At 42.5% G+C, this 22,737-nt stretch overlaps 1 protein-coding gene across 2 annotated transcripts; it reads right to left on the bottom strand.

Annotated features, from left to right (window-relative positions):
• Nucleotides 1-5,105: 5,105 nt before the first annotated feature.
• Nucleotides 5,106-21,689, bottom strand: LOC143299481 (1-deoxyxylulose-5-phosphate synthase YajO-like). 2 transcript variants are annotated; one of them, XM_076612713.1, is made up of 8 exons: nt 21,349-21,689; nt 19,288-19,430; nt 18,235-18,388; nt 14,966-15,139; nt 14,484-14,581; nt 12,514-12,686; nt 10,986-11,125; nt 5,106-9,963 (listed from the first exon to the last, which is right to left on the bottom strand). In XM_076612713.1, the coding sequence occupies exons 1-8, from the start codon at nt 21,457-21,459 to the stop codon at nt 9,853-9,855; spliced, it is 1,104 nt and encodes a 367-aa protein (XP_076468828.1). In that variant the 5' UTR covers nt 21,460-21,689; the 3' UTR covers nt 5,106-9,852. The 2 variants fall into 2 exon arrangements, with proteins under 2 accessions (XP_076468828.1, XP_076468829.1); XM_076612714.1 differs by lacking the exon at nt 21,349-21,689 and adding an exon at nt 20,339-20,671.
• Between the last annotated feature and the right edge of the window lie 1,048 nt (nt 21,690-22,737).

Below are 22,737 nucleotides of genomic sequence, written 5' to 3'. Positions count from 1 at the left end.
AAATGAGAGAAGAAATAAAGATGATAGACTGGCAAAAACTAAATGAAGTCAGTGTGGAACAATGTTGGAAAGAAATAAAAACCACTCTACATTCTACAGTAGAAAAAAATGTCCCACAGCAAACCACCAAAAATAATAATAAACAGAAACCAAGGTGGATGAATGCAAACACACTGAAATTTGTAAAAAAAAAGAAACGCAAATTGTACCAAAAGTTCCTTGTTACCAAAGAAAGGAGAGACTATCAAAAATATATAAAGGCATGTAATGTATGTAATAAAAAAATTTTAAAAAAAGGGAAGCCAAAAAAGAATTTGAAAAGAAACTGTCATATGAATGTAGAGACAACCCTAAAGCTTTCTGGAGATATGTACAATCAAAAACTAAAATGAAAACAGGAGTGAGTCCATTAATAACTAAAGATGGAGACACAGTAGAAACAGACAGTGGAAAAGCAGATGTTTTGAATTCATTTTTTTCTAGTGTTTTTACAAAAGAAGATATAAGTTCTGTACCTTCTCTAAGTGCAGCTTCAAAGTCAAATGGTAAGATTTTGGATAGTGTAGATATTTCAGTTGAAGCTATAAAAAAGAAACTTAAAACTCTGAATCCAAACAAAGCTTGTGGTCCTGATGCCATTCCTTCAAAAATACTAAAAGAGATGAGTGAAGAGATTGCAGTCCCATTATACATACTCTTTAACAAATCAATTGAGGAGAAGACTGTGCCCATAGACTGGAAAACAGTAACAGTTATACCAATTTTCAAAAAAGGAACAAGAATAGACCCAGGGAATTACAGGCCAGTGAGCTTAACATGTATCATATGTAAATTATTAGAATCATTCATAAGAGAGGCGATTGTTAGGCATATGACTGATAATAAATTGTATGCTGAGTGCCAGCATGGATTCCACAAAAATAGGTCATGTGTGACTCAACTTCTGGAAGTGATGAAGGACTTTACAAAAGAGATAGATAAGGGAGAAAACATAGATGTGTTATATTTAGACTTCCAAAAAGCATTTGACTCTGTACCACATGAAAGACTACTAAAGAAACTGGAATCTTATGGAATAACAGGAAACACTTGGGTGGATAAGGGACTTTCTAACAAAAAGAACTCAAAGGGTTTGGATTGGTAGTTCCTTCTCCGGTAAAGCTGATGTTATAAGTGGCATACCACAAGGTAGTATATTAGGACCTGTACTATTTACTTTATTCATAAATTATCTCCCTTGTGAACTAAAGAGTACATGTAAAATTTTTGCAGATGACAAAAAATTATACAACTCTCCAAAATTCTATCAGGATTTACAAAAAGATAATGAAACATTAGTAAAATGGTCAGACACATGGAATCTATATTTTAATGCTAAAAAATGTAAAGTACTTCATATTGGGAAATCAAACCCAGAGAAAGAATACATAATGAAAATCGGACACAAAGAAATAAAAGTATCAAAATGTGATGAGGAAAAAGACTTAGGTGTCACATTTCACAAAAATTTATCATTTGACAAACTTAAAACAAACAGTGTAAACAAAGCGAACAGAATGATTGGAATAATAAAAAGAGCATTTACATTTATAGATAAGGTTACTTTCTTACGGTTATATAAAACATTAGTTAGACCTATCCTAGAATATAGAAACACTGTATGATACCTAACACAAATAAAGCAGTCACAAGCCATAGAAAGGGCTCAAAGAAGAGCAACAAAGCTGGTCAATAGCATAAAAGATAATTCATATCAAGAAAGATTAAAGTACTTGCAACTACCATCACTTAAAGCAAGAAGAGTAAGAGGGGACTTGATACAGACGTACAAAATATTAAATGGGTTTGACGATGTAAACAAAGCATGCTTTTTTTGTACTCCAAAGGTAGACACTACAAGAAACAGTACAGACAAAATATTTAAACAGTATTCCAGAACAAATCTCAGAAAGTTTACATTTAGTAACAGAGTAACAAATTATTGGAACAAATTAACTAACAATATCAAACGTGCACCTAGTATAAATACTTTTAAGAACCTCAGAGATAAACACGAGTTATTGACAAAAGCGAAATATGACTTTGATGGATAAACTGACTGAGCTAGTCAACGACCTGACCAACAATGTAAAGGAGTAAATTTGAAGGGGCATAAAAAACCAAAAATGGCTAAGTTGTATAAAACAACGCCCCAAATCCTGATCCTGATCCTGTAAATTCACAGAAATTTGTCATTCAGTACGAGTACACGTAACATTACACATGTAAAGCTTAACTGCATTTATAACTTTTGTGATATTAGTGTCAATATTTTATCATATGAATAATTTTTATATCCATAGAATATGCAGCAAATGACGCACACACACACACACACACACACACACATTTATTTTTTTAAACTAAATGCACTGGATGTCTGACAAGCACGTTTGGTTATGCTGTTAAGTTGATCAAGCATCTGCAGATGTGGTTACCAAATGATATGGATATGTCTGAACGCAGTGACGTCTCAATGAGAAACTGAAACTCAAAACTGAAACATAGAGTGGACTCTTCCTTTGAGCCACCAGACAGCTTGCCATTGTCCATGAGCTGGATTCTTCCTTGAAGGAACAACATAGCCAGAACAATAATCACTAGCACTTACAAAAGCTGGATTCTTCCTTGAATGAACAACTTCACATAGCCAGAACAATAATCACTAGCACTTACAAAAGCTGTATTCTTCCTTGAATGAACAACTTCACATAGCCAGAACAATAATCACTAGCACTTACAAAAGCTGGATTCTTCCTTGAATGAACAACTTAACATAGCCAGAACAATAATCACTAGCACTTACAAAAGCTGGATTCTTCCTTGAATGAACAACTTAACATAGCCAGAACGATAATCACTAGCACTTACAAAAGCTGGATTCTTCCTTGAATGAACAACTGAACATAGTCAGAACGATAATCACTAGCACTTACAAAAGCTGGATTCTTCCTTGAATGAACAACTTAACATAGCCAGAACGATAATCACTAGCACTTACAAAAGCTGGATTCTTCCTTGAATGAACAACTTAACATAGCCAGAACAATAATGACTCGCATTTACAAAAGCTGGATTCTTCCTTGAATGAACAACTTAACATAGCCAGAACAATAATCACTCGCATTTACAAAAGCTGGATTCTTCCTTGAATGAAGAACTTCACATGGCCAGAACAATAATCACTAGCACTTACAAAAGCTAGACAGAGTTTGCAGGTACTTGAAAACAGCTGCAGAACAGGCAACAAAGTTGTTCTGTCAGAAGAGGAACATACTAACAGCAAGTTCCTGCCTTCAAGACATCAACAGTTTATTGATATTGTACAGTATTGTATTTGTTGGGACTGACTATCATACAATGTATTGTATTGTATTGTCTTTTTGTCATGAATGGTTTCTCTGTGAAATTCAGGCTGCTCTCTGAAGAAAGAGAGTGTTGCCACAATAATTATATCAAGTTCCACCTTTGTTTGTTGTTGTTGTTCATTTTGTTTGCAAGTGTGTTTATTTTATTATTAAACTGGATTTTTTTTTTTTTTTTTTTTAGCAAACATTTTACCAAGGGCTGCCCTTTTCTTGGGTTCCTTCACAGGCACAAAGTGCATCCTACACACAGGACCTCACTTTATCATCTCATCTAATAATAATAATGGTATTTATATAGCGCTGAATCTTGTGCAGAGACAAATCAAAGCGCTTTCGCACCAGTCATTCACATGCATGCATAACTCTAAAACTGTAGAAACTAAAGACAAGGAAGAGGCAGGGATGGGAGGCTATTTTGGGAAGAGGTGGGTTTTAAGGCCAGACTTGAAAGAGCTGAGTGTGGAAACTTGACGAAGTGAAAGAGGAAGTTCATTCCAATTGCAAGGTCCAGAGACAGAGAAAGAACGGCGGCCAACAGTCAAGTGTTTGAATCTGGGTATGCATAAACAGAGTGGATCCAAAGCCGATCGTAGTGAGCGAGATGGAGTGTAGAGGTGAAGGCAGCCGCAGAGACAGGAAGGGGCAGTTTTGTGAATACATCTATAACATAGAGGTCTGATGGAGGGGGGCAGTGAAAATCCCAGTCCATGTATTGGACTCAAAAACCCATGGACACTCACTTCCAAGTTGGGTGTGTTACCACTGGGCCAAATCAGTCTTCATTGCTCGTGCTTCTGGTCAGCTCTCTACAGAGGGTGCCATGGCACAACCAGGTGGTGGACTTGTGGTCCAGTTTTCACCGGTGATCAGGGTTCGAGCCCCCAGTTTCGGCATGGTGTTGTGTCCTTGGGAATGAAGCTTTACTCAAGACTTTCCTTGCTTATTGTGTGCTGTGAAGTGTTGTCAAGTTGTGTTGTGGAAATCTAGTGTGTTGTGAAGAGTCGTGTGTTGTGAAGTGTTGTGTGTTGTAAAGTGCTGTGTGTTGTGAAGTGTTTGGTGTTGTGAAGTGTTGTGTGTTGTAAAGTGCTGTGCGTTGTAAAGTGTTTTTTGTTGTGAAGTGTTCTGTGTTGAAAAGTGCTGTGTGTTGTGAAGTATTGTGTGTTGTGAAGTGTTCTGTGTTGTAAAGTGCTGTGTGTTGTGAAGTGTTCTGTGTTGTAAAGTGCTGTGTGTGTTGTGAAGTGTCGTGTGTGTGTTTTAATGTGTTTTGTGTTGTGAAGTGTTGTGTGTTGTAAAGTGCTGTGTGTTGTGAAGTGTTGGGTGTTGTAAAGTTCTGTGTGTTGTGAAGTGCTGGTAAAGTGTTGTGTATTATGAAGTGTTGTGTGTTGTGAAGTGCTGTGTCTTAAGTGTTTTGTGTTTGAAGTGCTGTGTGTTGCACCACAGAATATATCGTTCAGCAACATTGCCACTGCTTGTTTCAGATCTGTGAATGTACTGTGATGTAATGGCATGTGATTTGTCACAATGCGTCACAGGTTTGTACAGCTGAGAATCTCACACACACTCTCACTACACCAAACACACACACACACCACACACACACACTCACATACACACAACTTACACCAGCACACGAACCACACACACACCTGTCTGTCTGTCTCTCGCTGTCTCTCATCTACACAAACAGTGAAGGCAGTGTAAGCAGGTCTGATGTACTGATATATACATTTAATTTAGAATTAAGCAAGCAAATTTCACACACACACACACATATACATACATATATATATATATATATATATATAATTTGAATCTATCTATTATTGTTCTGCTATGACTCCTTTCTCGTTTAGTTCCCCATATTTGTATTGTTTCTGGTAGCGTGGCATTTCAAGCATGACATATTGGTAGAGGCAGCAGCAAGATACATGTACACAGTCACAAATATTTGCTCAATTTACATCTTTGTCTGCAAGACATGTCTAAAAATTCCCTTACAAAATGATGTTCTGTTCTGGCGTCTCCCTCATCTCTGTCGAGACTCATCGGGGCGCTGCACACAACCCATCACCACGGCCAGGCTGCATGAGGCCATCGTTGACGGGCGCAATAGCCGAGTGGTTAAAGCGCTGGACTTTCAATCTGAGGGTCCCGGGTTCGAATCACGGTGACGGCAGCTGGTGGGTAAAGGGTGGAGATTTTTACGATCTCCCAGGTCAACATATGTGCAGACCTGCTAGTGCCTGAACCCCCTTCGTGTGTAAACGCATGCAGAAGATCAAATACGCACGTTAAAGATCCTGTAATCCATGTCAGTGTTCGGTGGGTTATGGAAACAAGAATATACCCAGCATGCACACCCCCGAAAGCGGAGTATGGCTGCCTACACGACGGGGTAAAAACGGTCATGCACTTAAAAGCCCACTCGTGTACATGCGAGTGAATGTGGGAGTTGCAGCCCACGAACGCAGAAGAAGAAGAAGAGGCCATCGTTGCAGCACCAAGTTTGCTCAGAGTTCACCATGTTCCCGAGCATGATGAATTTACCCTGGAGTTCAGAACATTCTTGTTGCTCATGCAACCGGGCCCCCTCAGATTCCTCCAGGTCTGTTGGTTGTGTGTCAAAGCCTGGGTCTCTGCAATGGTTTCCCTGGCCATTCTGCAATGTTGTCAGGGTGACTGTTTTCTGCATACCTCTTGGAAACGATACCAAGTCAAGTGTGTTTACCTCTGCTGTACAATGAGTTACATTCATGAATTGGTGAGCAATAAATTTGTCATGGTGATAAACGTTCTGCCACTGCTTTAACTCAGCAAACACTGGTCACGGGTGTTCAGTGCTGGCACTTTAGTTGGCCCTGCGAAAGTTCGTGAACCCAGGAAGTAGGGCATGGATATAAATAAACGCGGCTGACAAACAGGCCGCGCCAGCGGCACTCGCTGTACACTTGTTCGGCGGTAAATCTGCTTTGTTTTTTCGCGCATCATCTCCTCGGATGGATCGGAAATAACGACTAAAGAAGTGGTTTTCTAAAAAGAACACAAAATAAGCTTTCCATTGACTCCAAACACAATATGTTTTCTTATATAGCGGTTGTTGCGGCAACGGCTGAAACATAAATGAAGAAAGAGAAGAGAAGGATAAGCAGAAACATGATCGCAAAAATCGTTAAGTTTAAATCCCTCTCTAAGAAAACAGGCGTTTAGAACAGTAACATCGTAAATACACACAGAATATATAGCATGCCTGCATGCAGATCAGCTTACCTTTTGAGTTGTGCGATTTTTCTTGGCAGCACAACAAACGTTTAAATGAACACACTGTATAATGGTGAGTGCGAGCAGCAGGGGGATGGAGAGCGGGGTGAGTGTCTGTCGGCTTATGGCACTGCCTTACCCTTCATTCCACGAGAAAGACGAAGATTTTTAAGGTAAAAAAAAAATATAAAAAAAATGAAACGATGATGTTGATAAAATAATGAAATTGTGTAAATCAAATCAAACTGCACTCCAATAATACAAGCAGGAATAGCAATAATTCAACTTTCTGTAATCGCTGCAGGAAATGTGTGGATGCTGTGAAAAGGTGGGAAAAGCAGGGCGGGGGCCGCGGGGCCGAGTGAAACAAAGAAGGCAGTGTCCCAGTTTGGCGCGCGGGGCCAGAAATACCGCGGCGAATGTGCCGGTCAGTACAGAGTGCGGTGGGAAAGTCTGGCATTAAAAAATTTTTGACCTAAGACGCTAGACGCTGCTCGGCTAACTAAAGAGCCGGATTTTGTGCTCGGCTGAGCAGCCGTGTGGTATGTTGTCTCTTCAAAAAGGAAAGGAATGGTGTTTAAATTACTTGTACCCATCTAGAGAGGACTTGGAGGCCTGACAATTGTGTGGGTTTCGGGACTGTGGTGCTGATGGTTTATTTCATCACTGGGGAGGTGAAGATGACAATCATCCTGGAACCCCTTCACCGCTTCTGATGATCATGCTCGTCTATGAAGGGCTGTCACCACTGAGATAAGACAGAACTTACAGGTCAGGATGTCAGTGAAGGGCTGTCACCACTGAAATAAGACAGAACTTACAGGTCAGGATGTCAGTGAAGGGCTGTCACCACTGAGATAAGACAGAACTTACAGGTCAGGATGTCAGTGAAGGGCTGTCACCACTGAGATAAGACAGAACTTACAGGTCAGGATGTCAGTGAAGGGCTGTCACCACTGAAATAAGACAGAACTTACAGGTCAGGATGTCAGTGAAGGGCTGTCACCACTGAAATAAGACAGAACTTACAGGTCAGGATGTCAATGAAGGGCTGTCACCACTGAAATAAGACAGAACTTACAGGTCAGGATGTCAATGAAGGGCTGTCACCACTGAAATAAGACAGAACTTACAGGTCAGGATGTCAGTGAAGGGCTGTCACCACTGAAATAAGACAGAACTTACAGGTCAGGATGTCAGTGAAGGGCTGTCACCACTGAGATAAGACAGAACTTACAGGTCAGGATGTCAGTGAAGGGCTGTCACCACTGAAATAAGACAGAACGTACAGGTCAGGATGTCAGTGAAGGGCTGTCACCACTGAGATAAGACAGAACGTACAGGTCAGGATGTCAGTGAAGGGCTGTCACCACTGAGATAAGACAGAACTTACAGGTCAGGATGTCAGTGAAGGGCTGTCACCACTAAGACAGAACTTACAGGTCAGGATGTCAGTGAAGGGCTGTCACCTCACTGAGATAAGACAGAACTTACAGGTCAGGATGTCAATGAAGGGCTGTCACCTCACTGAGGTAGGACTGAGCTTACAGGTCAGGATGTCAGTGAAGGGCTGTCACCTCGCTGAGGTAAGACAGAGCTTACAGGTCAGGATGCCAGTGAAGGGCTGCCACCTCACAGAGATAAGACACAGCTTACAGGTCAGGATGTCAGTGAAGGGCTGTCACCTCACTGAGGTAAGACAGACCTTACAGGTCAGGATGTCAGTGAAGGGCTGTCACCTCACTGAGGTAAGACTGAGCTTACAGGTCAGGATGTCAGTGAAGGGCTGTCACCACTGAGATAAGACAGACCTTACAGGTCAGGATGTCAGTGAAGGGCTGTCACCTCACTGAGATAAGGCAGAATTTACAGGTCAGGGTGTCAGTGAAGGGCTGTCACCTCACTGAGATAAGACAGAACTTACAGGTCAGAATGTCAGTGAAGGGCTGTCACCTCGCTGAGATAAGACTGAGCTTACAGGTCAGGATGTCAGTGAAGGGCTGTTACCTCACTGAGTTAAGACAGAGCTTACAGGTCAGGATGTCAGTGAAGGGCTGTCACCTCACTGAGATAAGACACAGCTTACATGTCAGGATGTCAGTGAAGGGCTGTCACCTCACTGAGATAAGACACAGCTTACAGGTCAGGATGTCAGTGAAGGGCTGTCACCTCACTGAGGTAAGACTGAGCTTACAGGTCAGGATGTCAGTGAAGGGCTGTCACCTCACTGAGATAAGACAGACCTTACAGGTCAGGGTGTCAGTGAAGGGCTGTCACCTCACTGAGATAAGGCAGAATTTACAGGTCAGGGTGTCAGTGAAGGGCTGTCACCTCACTGAGGTAAGACTGAGCTTACAGGTCAGGATGTCAGTGAAGGGCTGTCACCTCACTGAGATAAGACAGACCTTACAGGTCAGGGTGTCAATGACCATTCTATTTTCTCCTGGCATTGTGTTACTTTTGTCCAAGAAAACCAGTGACAGCACTGACACAAAACGTAGTAACTGACCTTCACATTCATACCACACTCTTCTCATTTCACCAATGTTCAGAACGTTGAGGGTTAAAGGCCATCACTGACATCTGAAAGGTTTGATCTCATTTCACCGACGTTCAGAACGTTGAGGGTTAAAGGCCATCACTGACATCTGAAAGGTTTGATCTCATTTCACCAACGTTCAGTGCGTTGAGGGTTAAAGGCCCTCACTGACATCTGAAAGGTTTGATCTCATTTCACCAACGTTCAGAACGTTGAGGGTTAAAGGCCATCACTGACATCTGAAAGGTTTGATCTCATTTCACCAACGTTCAGTGCGTTGAGGGTTAAAGGCCATCACTGACATCTGAAAGGTGGGCCTGCATACATTGTATGTAAGCACATAGTGATTTGATACTCAGCATATACCCCGTGCCAGGTAAGTCTGGTTAACAAGTTACCAACAGTCTTACAAAAGAGAAACTTAGCTTTGTTAATCTGGAGGCATTGATTAACTACATGTTTTATCAGCAGAAAGAAAAACTCTGCATTGTTAATATGGAGACACTAAGTGTGTGTGTTAAAACAGACACAGTATCTGATTAAAAGGCACAAGTTTTTTGCGTTTTTTTTTTTCTTCTTCCCCCATTCGTGGCATTGCGTCAGATGCCTGTGAGCTGAGCGGCCAAACGGACGACGTCAGTGAGGTGGTCAGACATAGGGGGAGGGGTTCCAGGGGTTGGTTCGAGTACTGTTTACCCGCCACACCATCTCATAGGGGTAAGGGGTCTCTGGCTTGCTGACCTCATCAAGCTCCTTCATCTGGGGAGGAGACAGAGAGAACAATCATCATCATCATCAATGTTTAATACATTCATTTTAGATATATATATATATTTGTGTGTGTGTGTGTGTGTATGTGTGGGTGTATGTGTTTTATACATATATATGAATTATTTGTTGGATGTTTTTATTTGTTTACATTGTTGTACAATGCCTTATTGTCTTAACGTGTGTGTGTATGTGTGTGTGTGTGGTTTTAAACAAGTATAATTTATTTGCAGGATGTTTTTTATTTGTATACATTGTTGTACAATGCCTAATTGTTTCCCCACACGTGCATGTGTGTGGGTGTGTTGTTTGTTTTAGTCTATCATCAGCTGCCGTGAGTTGTTAATGGACTTGCTTTAATGTCTTCTACGGTGTGCATGTTCATTTTATGTTGGTGTTTGCAACAAGCCTATGATTGCACACGTTAATTTCCATGTAGATTAATAAAGTGTCTTTGTTGGTGTTTGCAACAAGCCTATGATTGCACACATTACTTTCCATGTAGATTAATAAAGTGTCTTTGAACTGAAGTGAATTCTGTCACTCTGTTTGAACAGTTGTGGAGGTGACTTATATACACTGCTACAGGAAACATCAAAATGAAAGCACAGTGAATCATATGAGAACAGTGGTCAATTATAGAGGATCCAGATTCAACTGTATTCATGCCGCTGCTGCTGTTAACACTACTGACAGCTGCTACAACATGTTTTTCCCTTTCTTTTTGTGGCCTCAGTTGCACGCAAGGTGCACCCACTGTTTTGTTGTTGTTGTTGCTTTTTTGTGTGCGTTTTTCTGTGTGTTTTTTTTTTTTCTGCTGCTACAACCACTTAATTCTATGGCACAATCTTTTTTTTTTTTTTTCTTTTTTAATTCTGATCACTAACATCATTGCTAGTATCATGGATTATACTGAATAGTAATGATCTTTATAATACTGTACTGTTGCAGGTGTGTTTTGTTGCATAGCAACACACACACACACACACACACACACACACACACACACACACCTCTTCAGCCGTCAGTTCCCAGCCATTGCCGGCGGCCATGTTGTCATCCAACTGCTGCATTTTGGTGGCTCCGATGATGACGGAAGATACCACAGGTTTCTGCAGTAACCACCTGAGGGATACCTGGGCCACTGACTTACCTGTACACATCAATCAATCAATCAACAAAAGACACCACAGGTCTCTGTAGTAACCACCTAAGGGATACCTGAGCCACTGACTTACTCGTGCATATCAACGATCAACACACACATTAAATAAACACACAGATCAATGAAGGAAACACACTGATCACACAGATCAATCATTAAACACATTAATCAATAGACACGTATAGGCCAATAAACACAAACATCAATCAATAAACACATGGGTGGTTCGTCCGTCGGGATCGACGAGGACCATCTAGTCATCCTGGGGGTGGGTGGGTTGGGCTCTGTGGGTGCGCAGATGACTGATCAGGCCAATCCGCGCCCGGAAGGTTCTGACGCAGTGTGGACAGGGGATGGTGGCGGCTGTCTGCGTTGCTCTGCTGCAGCGATTCTGTTGGCCTCACAGGATTTGGCGCCTTTGTGGACAGCTGAACGCCACTTCGGTCTGTCCATTGCATTCAGCTCCCAATAAACACATACATCAATCAATAAACACAAACATCAATCAATAAACACATACATCAATCAATTGAAAAAAAAAAGCCCAGACCAATGAATCAATCAAAACTGCAGCAGCATCCTTTTTTTTTTTTTTCTTTTTCTTTTCCTGCCTGAAGTGTTTTTGGTTTCACTGTCAAAGTGGATTTTTCTACAGAATTTAGCCAGGGGCAGGCCTTTTGTTGTTGTGGGTTCTTTTACATGTGCAAAGATCAGGACCTCAGTGTATCATCTCATCTTAGTGATTAGTACCCAAGCCCACCTCTCAAAGTCTAGTGGAGGGGGAAGTAAAGGTAAAAAATGCCAGTCTGTATATGAGACTCGAACCTGCGGACACTTTCTTCCTAGTGCGAGTGCATTACCACTGGGCCACTGATCTGTTTCAGTCTCTCAAGGACGTGTCACTGCATTCAGACTAATCCATATACGCTACACCACAATTGTTAGGCAACTGCCTCGCCAGCAGCATAACCCAACACGTTTAGTCAGGCCTTGAGTGTGAGAATATACATTTGTGTACCTATCAGCCCTAAGTACATGTATTTGTGTACCTATCAGAGCAGATTTCTGATACCAATCAATCCTAAAGGACTGACCCAATGACAGACAACAGCACAGACCTAAGAAATAACAGAGGGACAAAAAACTAAGGACTTTCCTAAAGGACTGACCCAATGACAGACAACAGCACAGACCTAAGAACCAACAGACGGACAAAAAACTAAGGACTTTCCTAAAGGACTGACCCAATGACAGACAACAGCACAGACCTAAGAACCAACAGACGGACAAAAAACCAAGGACATCCTAAAGGACTGACCCAATGACAGACAACAGCACAGACTTGCGTATGAGTGTTTTGTTTTGCCAGCGCTGACCTTTGGCCTTGGCGATTTTCTGGAGTGTCTCCAGCACGGCCCAGTTCTTGTCCTTGTTGATGGCTGACCAGGAGGGGGAGGACTGCAGGTTTCGCTTCTCGTCCTGTGCTGACCACCCCAGCCGGCCCTCGCTGGGAGGCTGGTCTCTCTGCACCTTGCCCGTCAGGAACCCTCTGTGCACACCGTCACAGGGACATGGAGTCAGGTGGATGCTTACGATGACGATGATGATGATGATGATGAAAAGAGGATAAGGATACTTACATAGTGCCTATCCTCGGTCGGAGACCAAACTCCAAGCGCTTTACAAAACACGGTGTCACTGTGTTCGGGCTAATCCATATGCGCTACACCAGATCTGTTAGGCAGATGCCTGACAGCAGCATAACCCAACGCACTTAGGCGTGGAGTAGCATGCATGTGTTTTTGTGTAACTAACTGAGTGGGAATTTTTCTACATAATTTAGCCAGAGGACAACTCTTCTGTTGCCATGGGTTCTTTTCAGTGCGCCAAGCGCATGCTGCACACAGGACCTTGGTTTACAGTGTCATCCGAATGGCCAGATAACTCAGATTGATTTTCCAGTCAAACTTGGGTGAGAACGAGACTTGAACCCAAACCCTCCTGGACACTGAACTGGCTCACACACAAAAAATCACACATGGAGAAAACACACTGAGCTAAATACAAACATGAAACGACTAAAACACACTGAGCTATATACAAAACATGAAACGACTAAAACACACTGAGCTAAATACAAACACGAAACGACTAAAACACACTGAGCTAAATACAAACACAAAACGACTAAAACACACTGAGCTAAATACAAGCATGAAACGACTAAAACGCACTCAGCTAAATACAAAACATGAAGCGACTAAAACACACTCAGCTAAATACAAAACATGAAACGACTAAAACACACTCAGCTAAATACAAAATATGAAACGACTAAAACACAGCGGCTTGATTTTTCACAAAATAAGAGTGATACCTTCCAAAAATAACATGTCTTTTTCAGAAATACTCACCAACATTTTAAGACACACCCAGTTCAGTGTCACTGAAAACCCAGATAAGGTGACGACGCCCTGTGTCAGCCTAAACCATGGTGAAGAAACCAGCCCACAAAACACAACACCATTAACTCACTCGGGACGACAGTTTTCTCCCTTGCTTTTCCCCACAGACGGCCCATTTGTACGGGTTTGGAAAAAAATTACAAAAAATACAAAATACTGTGTAAGAAAATGAAACTTTCAGAACTGCTTTATTACGTACTGAGCTATAACATATAAAAAAAATCAAATTTCTCATCTTATTTTTACAGTTTTGCCATATGTAGAAAATACTGCCAATTTTTCACCCCAAATCACCATACCCATGCTCGCTTTCTGCATTAAATTCACTTTCTTCTTCGTCATCATCCACCTCTTCAATGTCCGACCCTTCAGTTTGTAGCATTTCAAGTACTTCGGCAACCCTAAAACATTGCCGTCACTGCCTTGTTCGCTTCACAACATTCTGAGAAGAGGCCGCTTTGCTAACAGGCTGGCACGCGAGCAGACGACCGGTTAGTGACTTTGTCAGCATGTGTGCGAGACAGGCCACACATCCCAGACTAACCAATCATACTATTCGATTGTGGAGTGACCCAGAATAGCGTACTCTGCTTGGCTAATCACAAAATCACGTGTACAGCGCATGATGGAATTTTACTTTCGGAGAATGCTATTCCATTCCTTCGTCCGAAACCGAATATGTTTTGTGTAGGAATGCGTGAGCATTCCTTCGTCCGGAAAGAGTTAACAACGTAATCCGTTTAACACTGAGGAAATATGCAAACCAAGGCCGGAAAAGAACACTGGTTACACAGTGACAGTTCGGTTACATCTGACACCAGACAGGACACATGGTAAGACACCCCCCCTGTCAGCCCCACACAGCAGGGGAGAGCACTGACCCTTTGAGAGGGCTCCAGGGGAGAACACCCAGTCCATTCAGCTTGCACACCTGGAACGGCTCCAGTTCCGAGTCCCTGGACACCAGGTTGTATTGTTGCTGCACACACACACACACACATCACACATCACACACACATACATTACACACACACACACACACATCACACAACTCACACACAACTCACACATCACACACACATCTCACACACACACACACATCACACACATACACACACATCACACACACATACACACACATCTCACACACACATACACATACATACACACACATTTATTTATGAGTATACATGATTTAATATTTGAAGTGTCAATGGTTTGGTTTCTGAGGTGTAAAATTCAGAGGTGTAATTGGTTTACTATCTCTAAGCTTCTCATTCACACAGAGGCCATGAACCACAAGACCACGAGCGTGTCAAAGCCCCCAACCCCAGACAGAGTGGGGAAGGACTAGGACCCTGACCTGCAGAGAGACAAAGGGGTTCAAATCCTTCTGCTTGGTGATCTCCACGATCTTCTGAAGCTGCCAGCCGGTGACGTTGCTGGCGCCCAGGTACCTGACCTTGCCGCACCTCACCAGGTCGTTCAGGGTGCTCAGGGTCTCTTCCAGGGGCACCGCGTCGTCCCAGGCATGGGTCTGTCACAGAGAGAGAGAGAGACAGAGATATAGTGTGGGTCTGTCACACACACACACACACACACGTCTAGTGAGAAATAGAACTGATGTTGGTGCTTTCCAGAGCATAGTGTGTGTGTGTGTGTGTGTGTGTGTGTGTGTGTGTGTGTGTGTGTGTGTGTGTGTGTGTGTGTGTTTGCTTATTGACTGATTTATCTATTTCATTGTTTTCTTATCTGTTCTGCATTCATTTATTTATTCATAAGAAGACAGACAGAGAAGACAGACAGAGAAGACAGACAGAGAAGACAGACAGAGAAGAGAGACAGAGAAGACAGACAGAGAAGGACAGAGAAGACAGACAGAGAAGGACAGAGAAGGACAGACAGAGAAGACAGACAGAGAAGACCGACAGAGAAGAGAGACAGAGAAGACAGACAGAGAAGGACAGAGAAGACAGACAGACAGACACTGGACAGACAGACAGAGAAGAACAGACAGAAAGACAGAGAACAGACAGACAGAGAAGACAGACAGACAGACAGACAGACACTGGACAGAAAGACAGAGAAGAACAGACAGAAAGACAGAGAAGACAGACAGAGAAGGACACTGGAGAGACAGAGAAGACAGACAGAGAAGAACAGACAGACACACAGACCGATGGACAAAGATGAACAGACAGGTAAAGATCAACAGACAGACAGGCAGACAATCAGAGAGAGAAAACTCCAAGCCAACAACAAGGCTCCACAGATGGTAACACTGACCCCTCAAAGCAGTGCACGGCATGCTCTTTGTGTTTTTTCTTTTCTTTTTTTTTTCAATGAATCAAACCATACATTTATTTTTATCATTATCTTTTTTTTTCCCAATGGATCAGTCCATACATTTATTCTATCATTATCTTTGTGTTTTTCAATGGATCAGACCATACATTTATTCTATCATTATCTTTGTGTTTTTCAATGGATCAGACCATACATTTATTTTATCATTATCTTTTTTTCAATGGATCAGACCATACATTTATTCTGTCATGATCTTTTTTTTTTTCAATGGATCAGACCATACATTTATTTTATCATTATCTTTGTGTTTTTTCAGTGAGTCAGACCATACATTCATTTTTATCATAATCTTTGTTTTTTTCAATGGATCAGACCATACATTTATTTTATCATTATCTTTTTTTTTTTTCAATGGATCAGACCATACATTTATTTTATCATTATCTTTTTTTTTCAATGGATCAGACCATACATTTATTTTATCATTATCTTTGTTTTTTTCAGTGAGTCAGACCATACATTCATTTTTATCATTATCTTTGTTTTTTTCAATGGATCAGACCATACATTTATTTTATCATTATCTTTTTTTTTTTCAATGGATCAGACCATACATTTATTTTATCATTATCTTTTTTTTTCCTCAATGGATCAGACCATACATTTATTCTATCATTATCTTTGTGTTTTTCAATGGATCAGACCATACATTTATTGTATCATTATCTTTTTTTCAATGGATCAGACCATACATTTATTCTGTCATGATCTTTTTTTTTTTTCAATGGATCAGACCATACATTTATTTTATCATTATCTTTGTTTTTTTCAGTGAGTCAGACCATACATTCATTTTTATCATTATCTTTGTTTTTTTCAATGGATCAGACCATACATTTATTTTATCATTATCTTTTTTTTTTTTTCCAATGGATCAGACCATACATTTATTTTATCATTATCTTTTTTTTCAATGGATCAGACCATGCATTTATTTTATCATTATCTTTTTTTTTCCAATGGATCAAACATACATTTATTCATCATTATCTTATTATCTTTTTTTTTCAATGGATCAGACCATACATTTATTCATCAGTATCTTATTATCTTTTTTTTTCAATGGATCAGACCATACATTTATTCATCATTATCTTATTATCTTTTTTTTTCAATGGATCAGACCATACATTTATTCATCAGTATCTTATTATCCTTTTTTTTTCAATGGATCAGACCATACATTTATTCATCAGTATCTTATTATCTTTTTTTTTTTCAATGGATCAGACCATACATTTATTCATCAGTATCTTATTATCTTTATTTTTCAATGGATCAGACCATACATTTATTCATCAGTATCTTATTATCTTTTTTTTTCAATGGATCAGACCATACATTTATTCATCAGTATCTTATCATCTTTTTTTTTTCAATGGATCAGACCATACATTTATTCATCAGTATCTTATTATCTTTTTTTTTCAATGGATCAGACCATACATTTATTCATCATTATCTTATTATCTTTATTTTTCAATGGATCAGACCATACATTTATTCATCAGTATCTTATTATCTTTATTTTTCAATGGATCAGACCATACATTTATTCATCATTATCTTATTATCTTTATTTTTCAATGGATCAGACCATACATTTATTTGATCACAAACTGAACACAGGCCAGGCATTAGTCCTCTCATGGTATGGTGTTGGGATGACCTCCCCAATTTGCATATTCATGACTCGCCCACTCTCCACTGGCCCATTCTTCGCTCACTGCACTGGTGTTTATGTCAGTTCCACGCTAGCCTGTGTGCTCAGTTGCTCTGCGTGTGCGTGCGTGCGTGCGTGCGTGCGTGCGTGTGTGTGTGTGTGTGGTCACTCTGTCTCTGTGTCTGTGTGTGAGTGTGTGCACGCATATGTGTGTGGTCTCTGTGTCTCTGTGTCTGTGTGTGAGTGTGTGCACGCATATGTGTGTGTGTGTGTGTGTGTCTGTATGTGAGTATGTGTGCATGTGTGTGTCTGTCTGTGTCTGTGTGCATGCATGTGTGTGTGTGTGTGTGTGTGTGTGTGTGTGTGTGTGTGTGTGTGCGTGTGTGTGTCTGTGTGCAGGGCCTACTCTGCTGAGTGGTCTTACGAAGGCCTGATACTGACAGTTCTCCTTTATAAAGATTGCTGGCAATGGGGAAACGAAATGAAAGACATCACACACTTAAGACTGAAGTACTTTGTGGTGGAATACAGTAAGGGAATGGGCTCCCACAAAGCATAAAGTACCCTCCCCTCCCCCCCACGCCCCTCCCTTCCTTCCCTACCTGCAGAAGGTCAATGTAGTTGGTCTGCAGTCGTTCCAGACTCTCCTCCACGCTTTGAATGATGTGACGCCGCCCCAAACCCACAGCGTTGGGGTTGGTGGGGTCCATTGGAGAACGGACTTTGGTGGCGATGACAAACCTGTCCCTCTCCTGCCTGTTACAGTCAATCAGCCATTTAATTCAGCCATCAATCCAGCAGCGCGTGGTGAAGCGGTAAATGTCATGGACAGATAATTGTAGGGATGCAGGTTCGAATCCCATCAGAGGTGGGTTTTCTTCAGCCCATGGCTGGCTCCAACCCAGAGTTGAGTGTGCTGTGTGCTCAAAATAGAAAGACTGGGAGCACAGAGTCAAGGGTTGTCCATTTTACCAATGTGTCTTTGCAAGTGATGCTCTAATTTCCTGACCCAACACTACAGGTGTCTAAATCTCTCAGCCTGGTTGACGCCAGGATGTATCATGAGAGTACAGCCTCTTCAAGTCGTCCCCATACCTACATGGTTTCCACAGCAGCATCTTCATCATCCCCATCATTAAACGTTATCATAAAAATACAGAAAGAAACTATCAATCCACCAAGTTATCTTTAAGTCAGTCACAAGTCAACCATTCACTCACATTCGTTAACCCCATAACTGCTGATGAATGCTTGTCAGTGAAGGGCTGTCACCTCACTGAGATTCTTTCATTGGACTCCTTCCTTTGGGGATTTTCATACACAGACACACACACCTGCACAGTTCATGCACATTTTTTCCCATATAAAATCACTTTAACGAATAAATGTTAAATACATGGCACACACACACACATACACACACTCACATACCTCCACACACAGCTACACACACAAAAAAAGACCCCACAACAAACACACACACACACCCCCCTGCAATCACAAACACACACACACATGCACGCGCGCGCACACACACACACACACACAAACTCACACGCCCACACAAACAAACTCACACACAAACACACACACACACACACAAACAAACACACGCACACAACACACACACACAAACAAACACACACACAACTTACCCTCTCAACCAGGACCCAACGATTTTCTCTGAGGCTCCACGGCCGTAAACATTGGCGGTGTCGATGAAGTTACCTCCCCATTCTACATATCTGTTGATCAGCTGGTGGGCACCCTCCTCCTGCAGCTGTCCTGGCACCTGAAACTGCCGCCAGACAACACATGTGTTTTTGGTGTACACACTTTGAACACGACACATTATCATTCAACACAGTGCACACACTTTGAACACGTTATTATTCTTCACAGTGCACACACTTTGAACACAGCACATTATCATTCTGCACAGTGCACACACTTCTCATTCTACACAGTGCACACACTTTGAACACAACACATTCTCATTCTCCACAGTGCACACACTTTGAACACAACACATTCTCATTCTCCACAGTGCACACACTTTGAACACAACACATTCTCATTCTCCACAGTGCACACACTTTGAACACAACACATTCTCATTCTACACAGTGCACACACTTTGAACACAACACATTCTCATTCTACACAGTGCACACACTTTGAACACAACACATTCTCATTCTCCACAGTGCACACACTTTGAACACAACACATTCTCATTCTATGCAGTGCACACACTTTGAACACAACACATTCTCATTCTACACAGTGCACACACTTTGAACACAACACATTCTCATTCTACACAGTGCACATACTTTGAAAACAACACATTCTCATTCTACACAGTGCACACACCTTGAACACAACACATTCTCATTATACACAGTGTGCACACTTTGAACACAACACACTCATTCTACACAGTGCACACACTTTGAAAACAACACATTCTCATTCTACACAGTGCACACACCTTGAACACAACACATTCTCATTATACACAGTGTGCACACTTTGAACACAACCCACCCCCACCCCCACCACACACACAAGCACAAAGACACTCACAGACACAATACACAACACACTCCCTCCTCCACTGACATACACAACCCCCACCCCAAACCGCCCCCCAACACACACACGCACTCCCTTCCCACCCCCGTCACACACGGTAGAGCTTACGATATGCTCTCCAAAAGTCATTGCCCCCAGACAAATGTTGGACACCCGAAGTCCAGAATTGCCCAAGTAGTTGAACACACACTTCGCATCAGCTGCCACGGTCGTCATTTTGCCAGTGCTTGCTGCTGTGTGTATATTCTCACTTTTGGCCCCGTCAAGATCGAGGGTCAGGTTCAAGGTCTTGTTCAAAGGTCACGGTTTCACTAACGTTTCTGGACAGCGCGGGGGACCTTTCTCCATGTGGAAAGTGTCCGCCATGTTGAATTGCCCTCTCCCGCGGCCGCAACTACCACTACAACTACTAACAACCATCACCATCTTCTTCTGATTATTATGTTATGATGCAGGTTGACACTTACCCCTCCCCTAAAAAAACTTCAACACACACACTACAGAACTGAGGCCGTGGTGGCCCAGAGGTGACGCGTCCGCCTAGGAAGCGAGACTGAGAATTTGAGCTCGCGAATCAAGGCTCAGCCGCCGATATTTTCTCCCCCTCTATTACTGCGACCTTGAGTGGTGGTCTGGACTCTTATTCATTTGGACTGATGAGACGATAAACCGAGGTCCCGTGTGCAGCATGCACTCAGCGCACGTAAAAGAACCCACGTGACGGCAACAAAAGGGTTGTTCAGTCCTGGCAAAATTCTGTAGAAAAATCCACTTCGATAGGAAAAACAAATAAAACTGCACGCAGGAAAAAACACACAAAAAAATGGGTGGCGTTATAGTGTAGCGACGTGGGGAGAGCAGCCCGAATTATACACAGAGAAATCTGTTGTGATAAAAAGAAATACAAATACACACACACACACACACACACACACACACATACCGTGACACACACACTGACATGGACTCACACACACACACACACACACACACACACACACACAGACACACACACACACACACACTGGCACACCGACACACACTGGCACAAATACTGCCAAACACACACACACACACACACACACACATTAAACTGAAGAAAAACAAAAACTACTGACCGAATTCTCGCCAAAAGTCATAGCACCCAAACACAACTTTGACACACGGAGTCCAGATTTGCCCAGGTAGGTGTCGAGACACTTGGCGCTGCCTGCAACTGCACTGGCCATAGCTGGTAATTTCAAGTTAGTTAGTGATGGTCACAGTGGACAAGACTGACAACCTCGGCTGTGTTGCAAATCAATGCCGGACCGAAACCAACAGTAAAAATGGACACTGTTCTGTGCTCAGTGAAAGCAGTCTGACGCCTACTGATTGCTGACACCCCTGGGTGTATGGGAAGGTTTGATAAATTCCAACAGCACTGAAACATGAGTGCAAAGCTGATTAAATACCGGCTTGGGTGAGTTGTGTGGCGGTCAGAGGTCGTCTGATCCTATTTTTAGACCAGTGTCAGAGGTCAAATTCGGGGTTGTAAAGTCATGGAAAAGCGGTGTCAAGGGAATTTTGCACCCTTATGAAAACGTACCCGGGTGAGCGCTGTGACACATAAGTCGTGTATTCACGTTAATATAACATATATACCAGTTCCGGCCCCAAACCACAGCCGTGTTTCAGTTTCCAGGGAGCTGCATCACCGCGGAAAGCGTGCAGACTGATCTGTATACGCGGAGAACAACAAGTAACAATAAGTATTTAGACTGGAGGGACCGTGGAGGGATCGTGGAACTCAGTGCAGCTTAGCTGAGCAACGAACCGGAGAGATCCCTCAGTCTGTTAGCGACATGACCCAACAAGAACCCAGTGAGCAGCAGTGTTAGATAGGCCTACGACTGATCCGCCACATCTACTTAGTTAGAAATAAATAAATAAAGGAGCAGTGGCGGGGGTGGGGGTGCCGTGGTGGGAGGTTAGACAGGTCGACAGGGTTGACAGGTATGTGTACAGAGTTGTCACTGTGCCGTGTCTGACTTCAGACACACACTGACTCAGCAGCAGCCGCAGTGCAGGGTCATCTCTGCTGGTGTTGGTGTGTGGCCTCCTGGCGCCAGACTTTTCATCGACAGCCTGAGTTCCCTGCGGTAGACTGGCTGGCGCTTGGACTGCGACAGACGAACCTCCGTGTGCGTGTTGTGTGTGTGTGTGTGTGTGTGTGTGTGAGACGGTGTGTGTGGGGGGGGGAGGGGGGGATGGGGGTGGGGGGTAGGGAGTGTGCGGGGTGTGTGTGTGTGGAGGGGGGAGGGGGGGGGGGGGGCGTCGGATTGAGCGGCATGAGGATAACGCCACTCAAACATGGCGGATGGATATGGGGACAGAGAAAAACAACAAAAGCACAGCCACACACCGTTCTTTCATCATGTTCACTGGCCGGGCGTGGGGGTTGACAGGTCTGTTCACACTGCTGACAAAGCATGTGTGCTGTCTTGCATCTTCACGTTAAAATTAAC

The sequence above is a fragment of the Babylonia areolata genome, chromosome 25 (assembly GCF_041734735.1).
Source record: "Babylonia areolata isolate BAREFJ2019XMU chromosome 25, ASM4173473v1, whole genome shotgun sequence".
Lineage (NCBI taxonomy): Eukaryota > Metazoa > Mollusca > Gastropoda > Neogastropoda > Buccinidae > Babylonia > Babylonia areolata.
The sequence above is the reverse complement of the archived record's forward strand: the minus strand, read 5'-3'. Positions and strand labels throughout refer to the sequence as shown.